The following is a 23155-nucleotide window of genomic DNA, read 5'->3' as shown; positions in this document are numbered from 1 at the left end:
GAATATTTGAATGCTTTTAAAAAATTTTAGCTGAGGTGCTGGAAAATAAATGGATTAAAGAACAGTCCGTGTATGGGTTCCTTACAAAAATAGTTTTTAGAAATTTACCTGACAGTTATTTTGGGCAACTTAGGTCAGTGTGCTGCTCTCCAGGAGCTGAGGAGGCACCTTGTGACCCTGCAGGGCTGGCACAGAGAGCTGTGAAGGCACTGAATCCTGCTGTGGGGGAGGAAGGACTTCAGGCTGTTGTTTTTCTGGCTGTGATTCTTCATCAAAATCAGTAAATTCAAAATTTGCATCATACCCTGCAGTAGAAGAGAATGAAGAAGGCTGTTCTTATCTTTACTGAAATCTGGTTCCTTGAAATGTTCTCTGATGCACTTAAATTTTCTTTTCAAACTTCCCGATAGTGCTTACATCAGTCTTTAGACATCACTAAGGGTTTGGTCTTAAGAACCAAAGGAGCAGAGCTCCTGCACTTCGGTTACAGGGTCAGGACGTGGAGCAGGAAGATGGAGTGCCTGGGCCCACAGAAGGGCTGGAACTGGATGAGCTGTTGGGTCCCTTTCACCTCAAACCCTTCTATGATTCACAACAGCCTGAGCTGGGATATTTATTGCTTTTCCTTCTTCAAATACCACCTCCCTGTTGCTTACTACCCTCGCTCTGGCTGCCCTTTCTTTGAGCATCCATCTTCCTCTGCACTGATGTTCTTGCAAAAGTTCCCACTGTCTGCCTGTGCCTCCTTCCTCCTCAACCCCAGTCTCTTAACAACTTCAGATGAGCCCGGGTTCAGTTGTTGCTTCTGACACTTAACCTCTCTCCTTACTGCTATTTTTCCTCAATCACATCACACTCACTACAGATTATTCTTTTTTTTGGCCATGCATACAAAGCCTGCCCGTTCACTGACTAGGTCACATCTCTGAGTTCCTAGCAAAGAGCTGGCCAATCCCTGATTTCATCTTCTGAGCAGCTCTCGTCTGCCTGTCGAGTGTACCTGGGGGCTGAAATGCAGCATCAGCATTGGGGCTGCAGCAGATGGAGAGTTCTGTGCAATCCCAGAGCCTGACAGCGACAGGGGAAGGCAGCAGGCAGAGCCTGGCTCCCTGTAGCTGCAGTGCTGCTGGGCCCAGCTGTGCGCCCAGTTCAGTCAGTCCTGGGGGGACTCCTGATGGGTCAATGTCACCTTCCATCCACGAGCCATTTACTGAGACCTCCGTGCTCAGCCCTCCAGTGCATTTTGTAGCTTGCAGCCCAGCCAAATGAAGAGTTTGGTATGCAGCTCAGACATGCTATTTCAGTATTTCCCTGCTGTTGATTTAATTACTGGATTTCATTTCTGCCAAATGATTAACAGCTTCAGGAATTGTTGCTATTTCATTTCACGAGATACAGTTTTAAACATGTCAAACTCAAGCTCTTTTGTTTAGACTATATCCATTTGAATAGGGAATATATTAATATTGCTAAGGCAGTGAAAGGTCATCGTTCTTCGTAATTATTATGACTTGGTTTTGAAAACACCTTCTGTGGAACTCATCAAAACAAATCTGTGTATGTTTGTTTTTTTTCTTTTATGATGACTATATGTGAGCAAGTGAAAGATGTCCCAAACTTGAAATATTTTCAGTAATTTCTTTAAAAATTACTTGTCAAACCTGTCAAACATTGCTATTCCACGTATAGAACATAAAGAAAACAATAATAACAATAGAAACAAGATCAGATGACTTAGTTCTCTTTCATTTTCCTTCACTTAGCTATAATGAATTTGTATAAACTCTCTCCTTCCTTTCTGCCACCCCTTTTCTCTGCCCTCCCACCCCCATGACTGTATGCCTTTATCCTGTCTTGATTAATACCTGAGCAGGTAAGAAATGGCTCTAATGAACAGTTAACTATTTAACTGTATAAAATGGTGTAAACAGAAGGTGTAGATTAAGAAATGCAGGCAGATGCATACAAGTGGCTAAGGCTGAATGTGCATCCTCAACTTGGATTCTTCTTGGATTTATTTAGTACTTACCCATGCAATCGTAGCCTTCCAAACACATGTTGCTGTACATGTAACACACAAAAGGATGGTGAAATGAAGTTTTGCTAGCAATATATATTTAGGGTCTTAGGGGAAATGTGGGGTATTTGGCCTAAAATTCCACTCTGGCAGCTTTTTGGAGTGTTATATGCTTGGTTTTTGCTTTGTTCCTTTTGCACTGTGGGCTTCAAGACTCCTACCAATTAATTCTGGAAAAAGGCTTAATGTAGGCTACTCCTCAAGAAGGGGTCTATTTTAACATTCAGTAAACAGATAATCCATTAGGACAACAATGTACATTGTGGCAAGTGCTATCCTAGGATTTTTTTTGTCAGCGCTTATTTATAGTCTTTTGATTTCGCTTCCCTCCTGCGGTGCGGTTTCAATCATTCTCCCTCCAATCTTTGTTCCCGTATTCATTGCAAGCTGAAAACAAAGTAAGAAAGAAGCTCATACGTAGCGTTCTATTCTTGGCCAGTTCTTCCTCTATAGCAAGAAGGCGGTTGTATTTGGTCACCCTTTCTCCGCGGGAAAGACCTCCCAGCTTGACAAACCTGGCACCCAGTCCAACAGCCTTGAAACGAGAAAGTGCGTATTTTAAACCTATTTGCTTCGGGGAGTGAAGTCATTCGTAGTAATTATACACGGTGCCCTGCTCCCAACTTAACAATTTTCTTATCTTTTTACAGATAATAAACCTCCTTTAAGTAGAAATAACATCTCTCGATGAGAGATTTGCTGGATGCAAACAATAATTTTCACTGGCATACAAAGAGGAATTTTATTTGCAAAGGTAGCCTTAACACAAGAAGCCTAAATATATCACTGTTTAACAACTTTATAGATAATATTATTACCATTCAGAAATGTTTTAAGTCACTCACTTTCTTATAAACGAATGCAACCAAATAGATCATATGCCCTCGTGAATTTACTCCCTGCTTTGGCAAATTTCCTGCATCTTCTCTTTACACTCAACGATTAACTTTCTGTGGGGGAAAAAAACAACCCTAGAAAAAGACCGTTTTGTAAAATGTTTCTTTCTCACACAGGAACAGGCTTTCTCCTAAAAAATAATTCATGTTAAAAGCAGTGTTTTGGCAATTCTGCAATGAATAGCTTTCAGTACTTACCAGATCCACGAGGCTATCATCAGAAGATTCTCCATCTGGACTTCCTAATATGGTAACACGTCTTTGACCTACATGTAACAGCAGTGAACAACCTTCATTAGTAAATATTTTATAAATTTGACAGAAATTGTTTACATTTTGCATTCTTTTTGTGTTTTGTTTTCCACTGGGCTAAGATGAAATGAAACTCATTTCGTGAAAATGTAAGCGATTCCGGTTTGCCACAATTATGGCATTAATGGTACGTTTTCTTTTATTTTCAGCACGAATAAGGGAGTATCTAACATCCCATCCTACCTGCCTCTAGCTGCTGTGTCCGGTAATGTATGGTACACACCAGGGGGCTGTTCTATTTCTTTAAACATGCTTTTTCCTACAGTAATGATTTTTCTTCACTATGAAAAGGAGTTTACCCTCGTGACTGAATGAAATGTTTAAGTTGCTATTTACTCACTTGGATGTAGCGATTCTGGAATTTTTGAGGGAATAAGGAGAAGGAAATTATATAAAATTTGTCCATCTATTTCTTGGGGATAAAGACGAACAGAACAAAAAAATGGTGCGAAGAAATGTTATGTAAGAAAAAGCACAAGTTTCTGGTACTTGTAGCATAACGGCTCAGCAATGTGCAAAGCACCCTTTTCAACGTTTTGGACTAGTTTGCATTTCTTGATTATTAACATTAAGCAAAATTCAAATTCCTCAGCTGTATCATTTGTTTCATTTTAATTCTGACAGTGAACTGCAGGACTCTTATCTGCAGTGCCCAGGGGCATCCGCATTCCAAGCACACACAGCGCACTCGCTCAGCCCGCGCCCCGTTCCAGGCTCCTGAACGAGAGATTTGTGAACAGAACATGCCTCAGTTTCTTCTGACAAAAGCAAACTCAAATAGAAATGGTGCTGATTAAATCAAAAGATGTAATATTTATAGGTGTTGCAACATGATTTATTGACTTGCAGGGCTTGCAGGCAAGCCTTTTCCCCTCTCTACTCACCATCCAGACGTGCAGTCAGTTCGACGAGGTCTGATACCTTGGTTTGATTAACATATTTTAGGACAACACCACTGCACATCGGTATGTTTATGTTCTGGTCTGTTTTAAGCTTGGAAGTATTTGTGGCAGCATCTTCAGCAATCAGGTAACATTTGGAACCAAGAGCACGACACAAGTTATTCCATTGCTGTCTGTCCTGCATAAACAAGCAAGCAAATACCTGAAGTTTAGAACACCAAACTGAATGAAAACTCTAACTCAGGAGGGAGGCACAATTTAAAACTGGAAAAGTTTTGTTTGGATTTCATCCTACTCTCTATATAAAGATACATTTTATATTTTGAATCTCTTTCTATGAAAATATAACAATTTTGCTTGGCTTTTAAGATTTTGCTAGAAAACAAAAATTGGTACCTGGAATTAATCAAAGATAGTTGCACAGCAGGACAGTTTGAAATACTACAAATTAAACTAACTGTAGGGCTTAGCTATTTTAATTTCCTTTCCTGTGGTGCATTTAATTTAAATGGATGACAAAACAATTTTCTATTATTTAGAGCACTCATTCTTGTGTTCATATTTTAAGTGTCATTATATCTGTTTGAATATAAAGGGATGAGACAGCCATAGATTCAGTAAAGTATATCAGGAGAGGATGATCAGACCTACAAGACTGACCCATAGGGAACTGTGGAATACAACGCTGTCTTTCCAGCAAAGCTCCAGTTTTTTAGGCTTTCTGTTAATTTGAATGCACTGTCCACCTGGTACTGAGATTTAAAGATAAACAGAGGAGAGGAGTATATAAATAATTTGAAAAAAAAAAATTAAAAATATGTTTGTTTTCTTTGTGTCCACAGAATGCAAAGTTCTCACATTAAAATCATGTATAATTTCAAGTTAATAATTCTGAAACCAATAATTCTTGGTCTGTGGATCAGACTGAAATGTGCAGCTGCAAGTATGCAATACACACAGGACTCTGTTCCCGTAAAGCTGTCAAGCCCACAGGTAACTGAAAATGGAGGTCTGACACGTGGCCAAATGTTTAAACTCAACCACTGAGGTGTTCTTCTACCTGGCGGTGGATTGCTGAATTGGTACCACAGTAATCCTCAAGGACCTCATTATCTGTGGCAAAGCCGTGGCCTGGGTTAGCTTCATGGATGTGCTGCGGGGGGAGGAGGACAGGCATCTTCCTTCACAGCACTGTCTGTCTGTAGCAATCCTTCCTCACATTTTCCTGTTTTCCTCAGAAGAATTTGCAAGGAGGTCTGCAGCCCCAGCAGGAGCAGGGAATAGCCGAGTGTTTTGGAATATGGGGATCAGTTTGAAACAGGGCAGGGGAGCGAGCAGCTATGTGAGTTTTCTGAATGGTTCTAAGGAATGTACAGCTGTACAGCTATTAGGAATTTTTAGTTTCTTCCACTTAATATCATTTATGTACCACGTGAATTTTGTAATTTGATTTTATAGTACAGTTTGTATTACTTGTTTTCATAAGAAGGAAAATGTACTATGTAATATGACAGTGCTTGAGCAAGAAGAATCGGGAAGAATTAGCATTTTCTCGTAGTAGTTGTGCTGCCCATATTCTGTTTGTGTCATTTTTTCTATTTTCTATCAGGAATTAGCTCAAACATAAAATGTATCTTGAATTATAGTCAATTAAATATATGCAAATGAATTAATGCATGCTTTTTTTTATACTGGCGTTTCTGTGCCTCTCTGAAAATAGAAGCTTCATTTTTGGTACGTTTTGTAAAAGCATGAAAAGTTCAGTGGTTTCACACAAACTCTTACCTCTTTCCTTAAGGGATCTACTAAGGCAATAATAGAAGGAAATTTATTAACCAGTTCCATGTACGTGTCGACCATTTCATCAGGGCTTCTGAATGTTCCAGTAAGTATTTCATATTTTCCTTTCACCTAGAAAGTACAGGATAAAGTATAAGAGAATGGCAGTTCTTCGATTAGACCCAGTCCTAATATAAGCACACAGGACCCTGATATCTCCACTGGGGCACTGGATTCAGTAAGCTCACATTCACTCTGCTTACTTTATTCTACGTCTGGGTGAACATTATTATGGAAATCTCTGCCTGAAGTAACAGTCAGCTCGTGCCAAATACACCATTCCCAAAACAAGGCGGATCTCTTTCAGCATTTCCTAGGCAACGCTGTCAGTTTTACACAACTTTGTCATAAAGTTATCAATATTTGATATTTTTATTAAATCTTGCATGAAAAAATCTCTTTTCACTTCCAAAAAAAAAAAAGAAAGTTAATTCTTAGTCCTTATTTGCATAGGGGAAATGTTGCTATGAGAAAAGGAGAACACCTTCAGTACTCAAAAATAAGACACTGCCTTTCCTTGGTGCTTTTCCATTTCCAATAAACTAAAAAATAAAAAGAGGGAAAAAAAAATTATCAATGAAAAACAAAAACATAGGGAAACAAATCCAGTCAAACAAACACAAAGTAACACCACCCCTCCCCAAGGAAAAAACCCAGCACACAGAACCAAAACAAACAAACAAACAACCCCCCCCCACACACACAGAACAGCCAACCCAGCACCACCAAATAAAAGCTCGTTTCAAACCAGTCCCATCTTTATGGCAATCATAAACCATAACACACGAGTAGAAGGATTATTAAGGGATTATGAGTACACTATCAAATTGTGCCAGAAAGAAAACACTGCTTTATTGACTGCAGCAGTTAAATTACTCATAATTCTTTAAGATGCTGCTCATTGGAAAGTGTCAGGAAAGCAACAGAGAGGATCCTGTGCTAATCTTGTGAGTACAGTGTACCCAGACAGCCTAAATGTCACACAGTGCTAAATCACAGAGAGCAGCCAGTTTCTTTTTCTGCTCAGAGAAAAAGCTGACTGATCTCAGAACAAGGGCTTACAACTTTAAGACTTCAGCTGGAGATGAATAAACTGCACCAAATAGAGAACTTGAAATATAATCACTGCATGTGAATGCTGTATACAGTGAGATAAATGTTACCGGGTAAGCAGTAATGTAGTAAAAATATACTAAAAGGTCAAGAGATGGAGCGTAATAAAAGGGAGAAATAAGCATCAAGTGGTGCAAAGGGATTACAGAAGTATATTTGCATAAATAATTTCTTGCTCTTCATCCTTAAAGACAAGATAGATAGAAGATTAATTTGAGATAATTACTTAATTTACTCTGCGTGGTGAACGGAACATAACAGTATTGCTGCCTACTACTGCAATTCAAAATCACCTGAGATGTTCTGTGACAGGAAGCTGGTTTGCTGAACGGAAAGTTTGCTACCTTTAACACAGACTCATCTGAAAAATGTTGCTAAATAAACAAGCAGAGAAGAGGAATAAATGTGACTGACACAGGGCGGCTTACAATGATCCATTTGTTTGATATGATAAAAGTTAAACTGTGAAAGCAGCAGAGATTTTTGTAGGCAGGATGCAGGGCGTAAGGAGAGGCTGCCTTGCTCCACTGAGCCTTTTTCCACACGAGGTGTGTCAGTATGCACAGGAGGAATACAAGCCAGCTCTGCACTGGGCAACAAAACGGATGTCTGCATGGCTTGCCCCTTTTGCTTACAATCCAATAGCACATCTGCTGAATTTGTAGCACTGATTCAAACAGAGTTTATAAAGGCAGAGATACTTCTTTGCTTGTGGAAAACAAAGTCAACAGATTCTGGGCGAGTCTGCATTGCAATAGTGAAGTGTTAACAAGTAGCTATTTTAATAAGCAGCAGAAGTAACTTACGTAGTCCATTAATTCATGAGCAGCACAATTAATTGCTAAATACAAATCTTTTCCCAGCTCCAGACCTATATTGTTGCAAGCTGTCTGCATTAGGAGGAGAGGTTGCTCTAGATTATCACATCCCGTTATTAGGCAGCCTAAGTGTGATACTCTTTTTAAGGCTGGTGGCTGAAAGCAAAACAAAAATAATCAATTTATTTACAAATATATAAAACTTACATTCATATTCACCGTCATTACAGCCTGCCTTCAATAATCAATGCATAAATCTGTTCTCCAAAACAACGTTAGCATTTTTAAGGACAGCTCTATGAATGAGGTTTTACAAAGTATGAAAACTTTTTCTCATCCTGTGTTTCGTACACTCCACAAAAGCAGGAGTTCTTATCTGGTAATATTTTAATCATCTCACCATGGGAAGTAAAGCCAGCATGGCATCTCCATCCCACTATTTTGAAAACTCCTCTATAAACTATGGATTTTGAAGTAGAAATAAAGAAACAACAGAACTACAAAAGATCGTTTGAGTCACATCAAATAATCCCTGCTACTATTGTGAGTGCTGCCCTTTAGCTGCTTTTTCTTATCTGCCATTATCTATAACCTCAAGCAGCAACTGGGAATTCAGTGCAGCATGACTGAGAGGGAAATTCCGTTTCCAGTGTTGAGGAAGCAGCACGATACACAAGTCTCACAGGTAGCAGTTCTGGGCTTACAAGAACAGAGGTGCTTGTACACTGCAAGTGCAACAGGCCTACAAAATGCTCTGCTGGATGACTTGATAGGTTTTCTGTATCAGAAAAAATGCCCAGGTTCTGGAAGTATTCCCCCTTTCTGTTACTGTTCCACAGGAAGGGAAGGTATAGTGAGAAGAATCCAAATTATTATTTGAAATAGGGGTTTGGGAGTATTAAAAAGTCTTGCATTGACCTTTCCAAATTGGTAATGCAGATTTATGTTTCATTTCTTAAGAACATTCTGGCTCCCTTCAGTTTTTAGTATCTTGCTGAAGACTTAAAATGTCCTTTCTTACCGGAGCTTGCTTCTCTTTATTACGTGCTCTGCCTTTCTTACTGTCTGCTAGGTGAGGACTGGGCTGTTGGAATTGAAGGAAGACAGAAACAATGAAACAATGGCACGTAAAGGTCCAAAAACGACAGAGAGACCTCAGATTAAAAAAAATAAAAATGCATTGACCAAATTTTGGTTTGAAGAGATTGCATACATTTAATTTAGGAAATAATATTCAAGACAAGGAAACGATAAGCAATTAACTCATTTTGTGGTGGTAATTCATTTCACATATTTATTTCTATGTAGGCACCACCCCAAACATCACCTGTTTTTCAAAACATTCTCACTGTGACTATCAACAATGCAGAGGTTCTAAGAGGTGAGAATCCAGACCCTGTATTAGAAGAAACCTAACAACCTGACTTTGCAAAAAGCAAATACTGAGCTTTCAACTACTGCAATAATACTACTTTGAACAATACATGATTTTATTCTTCCCTAGCAGACTTTTCCTGGTATATGTACTGAAATAGAAAAGTCTTCCTATACATAAAACAATGTTTTATTCTATCTTCATTAACGTTAGATCATTAAATGCCCAATGTTTTATTCATCTGTCAGGGAGACACAGCTGTTCTGTGCAGTGAGACTAAACATGAACGATAACATGCGAAATATTCTATGTTTAAGGTTAAGCAGACAATAGTAATAGAAAGGCCAAATGAAGTACATCACATTAACAACATTTTTACTGTACCGCTTTCCCTGCAGGCTCCAGCAGTCTCATCATTTCTTTTTGAATGTCCAGAGCTCTTTCTATGCCCTGAAATTAAACATCATTATTCTTCAAAAGAAAGATAAATTACTTCATTCTAACTGCTTGAATCAGAGCACTTCTAAACACAGACCTCAATACAAAGTCTTTAAAAATATATATATTACAGACATCCTAAGCACAGTCTCCCTCCTTTGAGTGTCCAGAACTAAACAGTCAGTAGCAGTGGAATGATCAGAAATATTTGATCATGCCATTTAATGAGATGGCAAAAAAGTGGTCTCTTCCACAAAAAAAGACAAAAACCCAACCCGTTCCAGACGAAACAAGTAAGCAACATCTTGGTCTGCCTAATATCCAAGGAGTGGGAGTGTCCACAGCTGTGCATTTCTCCAAAACTCCTTAACTGAAAACTGACCAAACTGACGTCTCCAGACAGTGAGGAAAGAAATGCTGTCCTTGTTTCTGAAACTAGGGAATGGAGGAACACTCCAATAAAATCCTCTACTTTTAACACAAGACTGTTTTCAGCTGAGTTAGGAAGAGTTTAATGCCAACTTTGTAAATCACATTTCAAGTTTCCTTTATCTGTGCTTGTAAAAGAAAGCTGAAAAACTGAAGGGGGCAGAAGTCAGTCACAGCTGACAACGTATCAGCACAGGAGGAACTGCTGTGCTTACTGCGCTGCAGCAAACAGCCCGCTGCTCTCCCTTGAGCACTGGGAGGAATTCAGTCTTTGGGAAGTACAGAATTGGTAACCTTATTGTGAGCTCTGTGTGACAGTGCTGAAAAGTTGAAGGAAAAGGAAGAAGAAAGAATCGAACTCAGCTATTTGTTCAGGTCACCAGCATACAAAATAGAAATCACAGCCCTAATGTAGGCATCTTGTGCAGATACATTCTTTAATGCACCATATGGCTAAACAAAAAGAGGGTGCTGACCCAGTCTGTCTCATCCATCCTTCCTGCCCCTTGAATAGATTTTATTCTGCTTTGTATTCCCTTCTATCTTCACAACTTCATTTTTAAAGCAATTTATTCTCAAAGATTGTATGCTCTGCTATGAATTTGTTGGTGTTTTTGTTTTGTATGTGCTACAAATAACCAGTACTATTTCTAACCTAGGAATGTAAAGTCACATTTTTGAAAAGACTCAAGTGTTTTGTAACAGATTTCTGTATCTCCTTCAATGCACTGATTTTTTTTCTGGTATCCTAACACACACAGAATTTAAAAAATGTTCAAACGTGGGCCTTACAAGTAAACAGAAAATGAAAGATGTGCTTCCTAAGGTTTCTACTGAAAAGATCTATGTACTTGCTCACACATATATGAAATGTAATGGATATATTAATTAAAAAAATAGAATATATTAGTAAAAAGCCCAACAAAACAATACCTGTTTGAGCGATAACTGAACTGGTGGTATGAGCATAACTTCTTTCACTAATTTGAGTTTTGAAGGTGAAAATTTTTCACAGCTCAACAGAGTAACCATTGGAAGTGGCAAAGTCATTTCTTTAGGTGAATCCTGTAATTCAGAGCGGCAAGTGAAAGAAGTGTTAGAAAGAGAATCATTAACTGTACGTTTTAAGTATGGCATAGGGGCCAGTTCAAAGCCCGCTACTTAAGAAAGTATTTTATGAGGACTATCCACTGCCAGTTTCATGAGAGATCCCCAACTTCACAACTGTAGCAATGAGAATAAACAAAAGGACAGAAGTCACACGTACCTGACTGCGTTTCAGCAGTGCAGTGTGTAAGTACAATGGGATGCCATTAATGGAGGCACCAGCCTTAGCTACAGCGAGCGACGTTCCCCCAATGGCTAAGCTGCCACACAGCACTGATTCACTGGGTTCTGCAGGTGGGATTGTTGTCTGTATACTTGACTTCTTCCCTGAAAGACAGAGAATAGTAGCTAAATATTTTACTGCCTTAAAACATGTGCTTATGTACCAGGGTTATGCAAGCAAATACAGTATTCACATTTCAGCAGTGCACTCAGTATTCCAAAAACAAAACCAACCAACCAAACAAAAAACGACAGCTTTTTAATTTAATGTTGTCACTTGCTGTATATGAAATGACCTTACAAACAAGTAAAGTACCTGTCCTCACTCTGATTTCAAATGTGTTTCAAATGCAGAGCTCTCAGCCATTGAAATTTATGTATGTTTACATGGCGTATTGTCAAATCATTTTTTAGGCTTTTGGTGTTGGTATTTATTGCTCTCCTTATGTGCTCAGCTTTTGCATAAATGACTTGGAATATCACATTCTAAGCTGATTGGGAGTACACGTACTTGATTCCTTCTAATAATGAGCATGAAAAAAATTGCAGGCCTATTAGAGTTGGATTTTCCAACAAAAGAACATGTCTTTTAAATATTCCACACACACAGACTTGTTAAAATCTTGTTAAATTTTCAAAGGAACTTATTTCCCTTTCAGACACAGTAGAATAACTTTTGTCAAAATGCTTGAAGCCCAGCAGTTCCCACTATTATTACCTTCCCTGCTAAGATGTACAGCAAGCACCTATGTGAAACTGAAATCATATGCAGTGGGTACTTTTTTGTGAATCAACCAAAGCAACTGCTTTGGTCCTAATAAGAACGATATACACATTTTCCTTCTCTGAGGAAGTTTTTAATAAAATATTTAAATACTGCAGCATACAACTATGGTAGGCAACAAAAGATGCCCAGCACGACCTTATGTGGATATGCTGATTAGATTAAACATCATTTGCATACAACTTTTACACCTCTTACATTGAGGATAAAGAGCTACACACAGAGAACATCAGTAACCCAGTACTGAGACACTCTGGTAAACAGACAGCTGCAGATGTTCCATTTCAGGTTAAAGGTGCACTTATTGTGCACGTGTTGAACACATGAGTTGGGAGGTTTTACAAGTAGTTTATGACAGTTCAAACTAAACTGATAAGCAACTGATAATTTGCCAAAATGGACTTCCAGTAAATGAAAACAGGAGATCTTTTTTTTTCTTTTTTTTCTGAGGATACTCTACATATGGAGGTAACATATTGAGCCTTTTTTCTTTTTCTTTTTTCCCCCTATATAGTAATTCTGTTTCTCTACTCTTGCACCATTTTTTATTCAGTTCCATTATCTCCTTCCTTCTTTTTCACCCTGTCCTGCCTGTCTTTCCCATCTCATCCCCTTCCTCTTTTCTCTTTTACTTCTCACCTTTATTTCCTCCTTTTGTCAGTGTTAGCCACAATTTTCCCTTCCTCCTTCCCCTGTTAATTCTTTTCAACTTCTATATTCAAACTATTTCCATTTTCCTTTTCAGTTCTATGATTCTTTCTTTCTTTATCATTTTCATTTTTATTCTTCATTTGCATCCTCCTCCATTCTTATTCCTCATTCTGAAGAGTAATAACCTCCTGTCTAAGCCAACCATAAAACAAAGGCAGAAACTCTGTTCAATAAATGCAAGCGAATGATGACAAAACTGTATTTTCCTCTCTATTTCTGAAGTAGAAACTGCTGTGATCAGAAGGAAGAAGGGCAGAAAGAAGAAGATTTGGGACAGACTAACCTAACTCTCTGAACAGGTGACATTAGTCTTTAGCACCTCTGAGATTACTGCAGGAAGTGTTTTAGCATCTTTGTCAATTTTGGTATAGCAGGAAATATTACAAGGAAATCAACAAAAACCTGTTTTTGCTTCCTTTTTTTGCCCAGATTGTGCCACTGCTGATGGAGCACAAGAAGTTACGGAAACAGTGTCGTCATCTTCTTCTTCCTCTTCAATTTCTTTTTTTTCTTCTTCCTTTTTTGAAAAGTATTCACTGAGAAAAGGAACAAAGATTGGTGGCTCAAAACACTGTCATGCATGTCAAAGGAGGCACGCTATACTGGCTGAAGAACATGCTGGAGATGGATTAAGAGCGTCTGTTTGAGATTCTGCCCTGATTGTGTGAAGCTGGACAAGTCAGTAAATTCCTGTTTTTGACAGTTATCTGCAACACTGAATAAACAACAAGAACCACAAGCAAGAATAACAGTCTTCAGCACGTGATTTTTAGGCTGCACTGGTTTGAAAGTGAGCTCTTTGTATACACGATCTTGAAGATAATCTTAGTGTACAAGATTCCCATTCACTTGGTATGACCCATACCAAGTACAGTGGTAAACCCTTCATGACTTTATGACATGTAGCAACTTGTTCTAAGTTGCTAATTCAGCAGGTCAGCTGTGCACGTCAGGCAGCTGCTTGCAATCCCGGAGTGGCTGAGTTCAACTGCCTGCATGAAATGGAAACTGCACACATACATGGTCACAGCCACCCAATTCAGACAGACTGAGTATCTAAGCTACATACAGTAATGTAAACAATGCAGTGAAATCATATCCAGATTCACCTTAGTAGTCTAAATCTAATTTGCATAAGTTCCTATTAGAAATGGCATAATTTTTATATCAAAGTTATGAATCAGCAGGAAATCATACACTGCAATATATCTGAATGGCCTTCTCATGCCAAGCATATAATATAATGTACATAATATGCAAAAATATTTTAAAAATCATTAACTATTGTATATGCTTTTCACTTAAAGTATGAATTAATAGTATTTCAAATGAATGATTTGTTCTGCAGCAGCTTAAAAAAGTAGAAATTCTATGCAAGGCTTACCCAAGCATCTTATCAATTTCACATTGGTCAGTAGGCTTCCAGTCTCTTATCATTGTGTTTAGAGATTCATTCACCCATTCCACAGCAGTGGTAACAGAATCATTTCTCTCTTTCTCATCAGCTTCGGTTGTTTCAGATAAAGCATTCTCAGGTATTTGATAATGAGAAGAAATTATAGCAGAACAAATCCTCTGCAAAATAATACAGAAAAACTGAAAACACTAACTCTCACTTGGAAATGTCTTCTTAAAGATTAAGAGGTAGATGTCCTTATCAATGCTACAAGTACCCATCTGCAAATCCGTCTGCTCCACTTTGCTGATCTTTTTTTGATCCAGCACCTCCTTCCTGATCTCTTACACCTCGGTAATCACAGACCTTATTCAAGTTTCTCAATCTAAATTATAACTACTTAAGAAAAAAACTTTTGAGAGATCTGCTTTACATATGCATTTTGTTATCAGAACAGATTAATTCTAAAGATCACACTCTGGTCATGGCATCTTTTACTGCAGTTGCTTTTAGCCTGTTGTACCACAATTCATTGGCATTTATGTTTAATGCCATGGCTCAGGACCATGTATATATTGTCTTATTTAAGCCTATCTTTCTGTACCACAGAAGGATGAACAAAACTCACTTAATAAAGACATCATTTACAAATATCACAGAGTTGCCTTCATTAATGGTATTAACTTTGCATACTGTGAACATTTTTGAAACTATACTAAATTTCTTTACGTTGTCTCCTCTTTAGGGATCAAGAATGAAAAGAGCCAAAGTTTAACAGCAGGTGTTTGAACTATCACCCACATCAGCATATTGGCTCAAAGAAAAGAAGTTCCTTCACCGACTCTTTGTGGATACTGTACAACTGTTTTTTTTTTTAATGTCACTATTTACTGAACTGGTGAGTTACGGGGATTCAATCCATTCACTAAAGCTGCAAAATAAAATGCTCACTAGGATATGAGTAGAATAGTACATTTCCCTGACAGTGTCTTATTAAATAAATCAGGAAGGAGCAGCTCACACCTTCTCACGGTTTTTCACTGTGCAATATATTTCCACTTCTAATGTTGGTTGACCAACTCCATCAAGAACTTTTCTTCCAGCTAGTTTGCATACGACTGGAGCTTTTGAAAATTTAGAGAAGTAGTTAGCCTTAAATGAAAGAGAAAGAACTCATTAGAAGGCAGTTTCTACGCAAACAGGTTTTTATTTTGTGTAGCAAATTATGTCCACCATTGAGCAAATCCATTTATTCACCCCAATATCAAACATACTCCTGTTTATGTCTGCAGTATCTGCTTATGAATCATTCCAGGGAACAGATCCAACTCAAATCTCAGCCTTGGAAGTCCAAAACCACGTCCAGGTTAGAAAATGTGTTTTATTTTGCAAAGTCAGTGATGGGTATCACTAAATACATCCATAGCCTCCTAGAAAACGTGTTTATCCAAGGTTTAACTGGATTTACGCTATATAACAAAAACAGTTGTGTTATTTGCCTGCTACTTGTGAAATCTGCTTCACACGGGAAAGTTCTCACCATGCAGCAAGTCGATATACCGTAATTATTTTATCTGTGGATAAGATCTTGAAAAAAAAGTGCATCTCTTAGTGTGGAATGTGTCAGGAGAGAGGAAAGATTCCAGAAAAGAACAACCCTCAGAAACGCAGGCAGAGCTGTGCGACGTGCTGCGTTACCGCAGAAGTGACGCAGCTCTGAGGTCAGCGCTGTAAACCTGGGGTTTCAGGCTGCGAGCAGAGCGCTCTGAATTATTTATCCAGCAAGGTCTGCAGTGGGCTTGGCACTGACATCACGGGCTGTGCGAGTATAGCTGGGGCTCATTTGTATTTCATGAACACCAGGGTCGCTTTAAATAAAAGATCACGTTGCCACGTGAGGCTTGTTACAGACTTTCTTGGCAGTTTCATCCTTTCGACAGAGCTTATGGCTCACGAGGAACCAGGAAGCAACAGGGGCCGAACATCCAGTAAAGCCCGAACAGCGCCAGCTCCATTTCCCACGGGCGATGGCGGCGCACTCGCAGACGGCAAACACTGTCACGTTTCCACACACACCGCCCAGCCCTCCGCTCCGCCCCGCCCTCCGCAGGCAGCGGCGCTCAGCCCCGCCCCACCGCCCCTCACGGGGAGCGCCTGCGCGCCTCGCCCCGCTCCGCGGTACCAAATCCCCGTAGAGGTCCGCGGGGCGCAGCGGGAAGAGGGTGTTGAGCGCCTCCTCCATTCGCTGCGGCACTCGGTGGCCTCGGTAGTACTCCGCCGCCTCCCGCCGCAGCCGCTCGTCTCTATCAGCCTCCATCGCGGGGCCGCTGCTCTCGCGAGACTGGCGGGGCCGCCCTCGCGGCCGTTACCCCTAGGCGGGAAAGCCCTGAGGGGCGGCGGCGAGCCGGGCTCCTGAGGCGGGCGGCGGGCTGGCCGTGATGCTGAGCTTTGTGCGTCCTGCATTTGCTTCTCGGGGCGTTGTGTTGTTCCTTTGCCTAAAACCGTGGGCTGCCTGCCTGCTCCTCCTTCTCCGACTGGTTATGAGCAGGTATTGTTTAGTTCTAAAAGTCTCCGAACAACAAAGCTGTGTAAGATTATCGTCCTGAAAGAGAGACAGATTGCGGTCTGTGAAACGTCTGGTGAGGGTAGCGCTGCAAAACGCAGCTGCCTTTAAAAGCCCTTTACTTTCGATGAAAAGAAACGTTTCACAACCTAAATGATCATTTTTAGTCTGCGATTTCCTGCGAAAACTTTCACTTTGTTACGCTGCCCATTGGTAATTTTGTTGAAGTAACTGAAAATGGAGATACTTAAAAAGCTGTTAGCCGCAGCTTCCTCGGCTCTAAAATCAATACGTGTGGACCTCAGCTCATTGTACGTTTGCTTCTCTGGGCTGGGTGATAATGAAGAAAAATCCCCACTGAATCATTTTCTTTTCCTTTCACATCCTTCAGAAATAACATGGTGCTTCTCCAGAGAGTTAAACCCTCTTCTTCTACTTCTTTTTTTTTCCTTTTCTTTTTTTTTTTTTTTTTTTTTTTTTTTCCTTTCAGCTTTTTCCTCTGGGGAGGTTTCAGAGCTGGCACTAGCCATGTCCCAAAGAGAGTGAAAAGTGAATGTGTGGTGCGGCTTTTCTGGCTCAGAGCAGCTCAGCGTGGTGTCTGCTGCTCCTTTATATCATAGAATGGGGTCTCATCCTAACCCATAGGCCTGGGTTGAAAAGGACCACAATGCTCATCTGGTTTCAACCCCCTGCTATGTGCAGAGTCGCCAACCACCAGACCAGGCTGCCCAGAGCCACATCCAGCCTGGCCTTGAATGCCTCCAGGGATGGGGCATCCACAGCCTCCTTGGGCAACCTGTTCCAGTGCTTCACCATCCTCTGTGTGGAAAAACTACCTCATATCTAACCTAAATCACCCCTGGGGGGGTCACTCAGCTGGGTGTGATATGAAGAGTAGGTTCAGACCTGTGTGGCACATGACTTGGCCCACAGCATTCCCTTCTAATGTTAAATGTTCCTGTGGGAATGCGGTTTTTGAGGTAACGGTGCTTGTGTGGTGCTTGGGGGCACCGGTACTTGATTACTGGGTAATCAAGTTACTGGTTTGGGGGTGCTGCCTGCTGCTGGATTTTGGTTGCCTTGAACTCTGTTTCCCACCTCCTGCTTTTTAAAGGGTTCAGAGTAAAATGCGGAGAAACAGCATTGTTTGTGGCTGTGTGGGTATTGATCAACAGTCTGGGAAGAGAAACCTGTCAATTTCCCTTGCTAGTTTTAGGAGAACAGGGAATTGAAGCAAGTTGGTGGTCACTTTCTACAATAGCCTTGCATTCTGTCTAAATTCATCGTTTGAAATAGCACCAAGGATTGCAAGTATTTAACACTTTTGCCTCATGATGAAGCGAACGTTGCATGAATTATTGGCGTAGTTGTGTAATTTCCATTAACAGTAATAGGAGCTGTAAGCATGTAGGAGGATGGCTTATCCTATGATCCGACCTATTATGAAGTATTTAACTGATTAGTTAGGGTGCTGCAAGCCACTTCATACCATCGGTGAACTCTCTGCAACCCCATTATCTTCATTAGGCTTGTGTGGGTGTAATTAATTGGTGTTTAGTTAACAGTCGTGTTGAATGAAAAGAATTTAGTTCTATTTCTCTTAGTTTTATTGGCCCCATAGTGCTAACAGGCTAAAGTGTAATTAAAAACTCACTAATCAAAGTGCAAGTAGCAAGCTCTAAGGAACTCACGCACGTGAGGGAAAAGCATGTGGTCCATGGTGTGGGTCTGTCCTTGCCAAATGAGCAGGTACAAATGATATCCTGCTGTAGTTCTTTTTCAGTCTTGAATTACAAAGGTGATTCAGTTATATTGTATGTGCTTTTAAACAGTACCCAACCACAAAGGCTGCCATTACCACTTTCCTAGGGGTGTCCGGTAACACTGTACTGTGATGTCTTCTTAACTGATTTTTCTACTCAAAATGCTTATAGTTATATTGAACTTTGGTTAGACAGAAAAATCGATTTTATACTCCTTTACAGAGAAGCCATATGTAAATTTTTATCTGCTTTTATTTTGCTGTAGCTCCTTTGTCAGGAAATACCCTATCATCAGCTGCTCCTCATTTATGATACCATATTCTGTGCATTACTTTGTTTCTCCCAAGCTTTTTTTTTTATGTCTGGCTTGAGTCTTGTAGCAGTGATTATCAGCATACTGTTGGGTGTGCTAAACCCAAGTACGGTGTCACATGCCTACGTGTTGCATAAAGGATGTGATTTTTTCCATTCTGAAATATTGCTATAAAGACATGAATATGCCCCTTAAATCAATTAAGACCATGGTCTCCCTGCCATCTATGTTTCTTTAGGATTTCACAGAGGAGTAATGTGTGCTTATTCTGCTGGCAGGGTTCTTTGAAGTCAAGTCTGAGCGCACAAAAACTGCATGACATTTCCAATGAAATCAGGATTGCCGTTTTATCTTGGCAATACAAACACTCTCACACAAATATATTACTGGTTTTAAGGCATCCTCATTTCTTAAAAAGAGGCTTTTTAAGGTTCTTCTCTTTACGTGTAAAAATAATTCTAGTGGTTTTTTTTTTTTTTTTTTTTTTTTTTTTCCCCCTAGATATTCTGTATAGGGCAAACAAGTAACAAAGTTGAATACAGGGTTGTATAAAGGATCAAGACAAGGCTTGGGTCATAGGATGCAGCTACGCATAACATTTAGGTTGGACTTTCTGTCTAGATAAAAGTTACCCAAGAACTTCTGCAGTGTATCTGATGGATATGAGGAAATACGTGTTAACAGTTTAGCTTGTGTTTTGTTTTTTCCTTTTTTTTTCCTCTGGTGTTGTTATTTTAATTCCCAGAATACTCATATAAGTGTTCATTTGCCTTGAGTAATTGTTCTCCGCTCCAGTGGTTACTTCAAGTTGAGTGGGTTTTGGTACTAATTTATTTCTGAAGTTGGAGGATTCTTCCTGTGGCTCTGTGTGGCTCATGCTGTGCAAGGGTGAGCCAGGCCTTCTGCAGAGGAGGCCACAGGCCTGCAATGTGAGAGCTGATTGGCTTTCATTTATCATTCCAGCTCTGAAGGTAATTTGGAACGTGTGGTACTTCTGCTCAAGTCTTTCAGCTGATTTTTCAGTTTACAAAAGATTGTCTTCACATTTCTGTGATGTAACTGTTTTTTACTGTGTAAGTTATTTTTTTTGTAATGCGCCACTTCTTGATGAGTGCTTTGATAGTTTCATTCCATGGCATCAGGAGTTCACTACGTGATTTCTTTGTGCATGCATTTTGAAGTACCCAGTATGAATTTTAAGACATTATTGAAGCCTATGTATTTCCAGGGTGTTGACACGATGGATTATAGATTTTTGTCTGTTTTTTTTCAATAGGATACTCTGAAATGTTAGTACTCTTGTGAATATTTACAGAGTTAAGGTGTTACTGGGCTTTGTAAAACTCATATGCAAACATTTTTTATGACATGAGGAGTCTCTGTTCATGCATTAGTTATTTTGTATCAGTTATTGATACAATTTCATAGATCACATGGCAAACTGGCCATGCTGCATTTGATACTTAGACAAAGCTGTGATCAAATTCAGAGGTGAGCAAAGAGCTAAAAAGTAGGAGCATCTACTTAAGTTTTCTAGGTCTAGGGAAAAAAAAACTTTTACATAAATCAGTGGAATTTATTCTTTCATTTTTTTAAAAATTATTTATTTATGGTCAGAATTATTTCCTTGGATGTGCTTTTTTTTTTTTTTTTTTTTTTTTTTTTTTTTTTGTGTGTGTGTGTGTGTGTGTTTTTATTTGTATAAATCTTTCTGCTTTCAAAGAGCATTGCCAAAATTATTTTTAATCTGAATTATATTTTAGCTTTACCCTTTGGGTTTTCCCCTTTCTTTTAAGGATCTCATATTTTTATATTGGATTGAAAATCCCCTACATTTTCTCAACCATAGTAAAAACATTACTTGTGGTTCCAAGTACAGAAAGTTTTGGGATGGTTGGAGGCAATCTGTTCCTGACTGCAGATCGAAGTCTTCTACGACTGAGAAGCTGAACTAGTGCAGGTTATCTGTGCGATCCATGAAAATTAAAGTTTTAAATCACATTTACGTAGGAGCCTGTAATAGTTGAAGTGTGAATATTGTGATGAATGAGCAATAGCATTAACTGAATTCTCAAGTCCCGTAACTTGCTGACAGGCTTTAAGAGAATCTGTTCTGTTTCTTTCTAGGAAAAGTGAAGCCGGTAGCAGAGGATTTTAAGGAGTTCAAATAAAAAGGTAATTTTCACATTACTGTTTAGAACTGAGGCTTTTCTATGTCCTCTATTTTTTTTTCTTCAACACATTTTTTGGGACCAAACTGAGTATGGAAGAAAAGGAAGAATGGCATTTTTTTCCCCATGGTATATCTCCTGATTTTTGCAACCTTAATCACTTGGGGCATGTCTTGAACTTTTAACCTTCTTTCTCCAGCAATGATGCTGTGAATAATGGACTCTCCTGCTTGACACATAACTAGACTGCAGTTCAAAGTGGATGTCACAAACACTATTGCACCATCTGGAACAAAAGCTTGACCTATCATTTTGGGATAAGCCCACAAGATTGTATGAACTTATAACTGACTTCATGTTTGTATTAGAGATACCTAAGTAGTGCAATTGTACAAATATTTTTTTAACAATTTTTGCCTCTCTTGATGGTATTTTTTGCCATCGAAACCCCCAGATTTTCAGATCTCAGATGAAAGTGAGTGGGGGAAACCCCACACTCCCCAAAATGTTAAATATTTCCCATGAGGCCAGGGAAATGCTGTACTCATGTGACACTAAAATTCTCTATTTCCTTCTATTTCTGTTAATGCCATTGTTACCTTTAACAGTTTACTTCAGTTTGAGTCTTGCTCTGTAAAAAGCGAGAAATATTGTTCCTACATACTCTTGGAAAAAATAGCAATAAGAGAAGTTGGATGCAAACTGGAAAGCTTTTGAGAGCATACCTCCTCAAGTACACAGTATTCACAGTTCCTTGCAAGATACTCAGTTACAAATCTGAATAATGTCCTGCAGCTGCAGTGAAGCACATCTTCTTTTGAAGAATAAATTTACTGAAAGGCATTCCTGTTTTGAGTGTACATCATCAACAAAATATTGTTTTGGTAAATTCTGTGTGCTGATAGAATTACACTAGGAGCTACTTGTGTGGCTTGGCTGAAAGCACTGATTTGGAGTGAGCTCAAACACCTTTGACTCTCCTCAGAAGTCAGTGAGACTTATAAATCTGTAGCATTTCTTACAGAATGGCTTGAAATTAGGTGGAACTATGGGCATGAGGTCAGTTCAGTGGTTTTGCAGTCGTCTTTTAGGGAAAGAAGGAACTCTTGTAGAGACAGTATCGCATGGAGAATAGTTTGATTTTCTCTTCTTTACTACCCCCATCAATTATTTGTATGGACTGATAAGATAACCCCAGGCCTTTGCCAATCTGAAGAGTCCCAGCTCTCAGTTTCTCTCAATGTGAGGGATGCTCCAGTCCTTTGATCATCTTTGTGCACTGTGCTGAACTCACTCCAGTAACTTCATATCTTTCTTGCGTAAGTTGCATGCATGGAAATTGTAAAGGCAGATTTGGTGATGCTAGCGTAAGGATTTGATTGTTTGATGGAGGATAACTGGAAACATGCTTAAGAATAGAATTCAGTATCAGGCTCTGGGTTTCTATCAGGATTTATCAGAAAACCTGTGTGTAAGCCACTGAAAATATTACAGACTCATTCATTACATATAGCATCGATAGGAATGTACCTTTAACTCTTGAAGACTTTTTAACAATTCTTCTGTTTTCTAGTCTCCATTTCTTACAAGAGCTACTAAGAGCAACATGGGAGGAGAAACTGATAGAAATAATTGTTTGGTAGATGTCCCTCTAGAACTGCAATTGCACATTTTGTGAAATGTGTGTAGAACAATGAAAAAAAACAGTATGGAAAACATATTAGCCAGAAAGCAATCAGCACACCTAATGTGTCCAAACAGCCATTATGAAAACCACCACTTTCCGCAGCAAGGAAAGAGGATATGTTTGTTGTTAAGTGCTGATATCTGCCCATCAGGCCGAGAGAAATACCCAACCTGCACAACTGGATTTGTCAGAGTAGTTTGAAAAACATCTGCTTTTTGCCTTTGCCAGTTTATTGATAC

At 39.3% G+C, this 23155-nt stretch overlaps 1 protein-coding gene across 1 annotated transcript; it reads right to left on the bottom strand.

Annotated features, from left to right (window-relative positions):
• Nucleotides 1–129: 129 nt before the first annotated feature.
• Nucleotides 130–16736, bottom strand: ENO4 (enolase 4; the record flags this gene model as incomplete). Its single annotated transcript, XM_079535740.1, has 14 exons — nucleotides 130–305; nucleotides 2495–2612; nucleotides 3172–3239; nucleotides 4170–4365; nucleotides 5973–6098; nucleotides 7946–8113; nucleotides 8979–9041; nucleotides 9717–9782; nucleotides 11133–11264; nucleotides 11467–11633; nucleotides 13426–13559; nucleotides 14408–14598; nucleotides 15443–15571; nucleotides 16602–16736. The coding sequence occupies 14 exons, from the start codon at nucleotides 16734–16736 to the stop codon at nucleotides 130–132; spliced, it is 1869 nt and encodes a 622-aa protein (XP_079391866.1).
• Between the last annotated feature and the right edge of the window lie 6419 nt (nucleotides 16737–23155).

This window comes from Tetrao urogallus (genome assembly GCF_951394365.1).
Source record: "Tetrao urogallus genome assembly, chromosome: 5".
NCBI lineage: Eukaryota > Metazoa > Chordata > Aves > Galliformes > Phasianidae > Tetrao > Tetrao urogallus.
The sequence above is the reverse complement of the archived record's forward strand: the minus strand, read 5'-3'. Positions and strand labels throughout refer to the sequence as shown.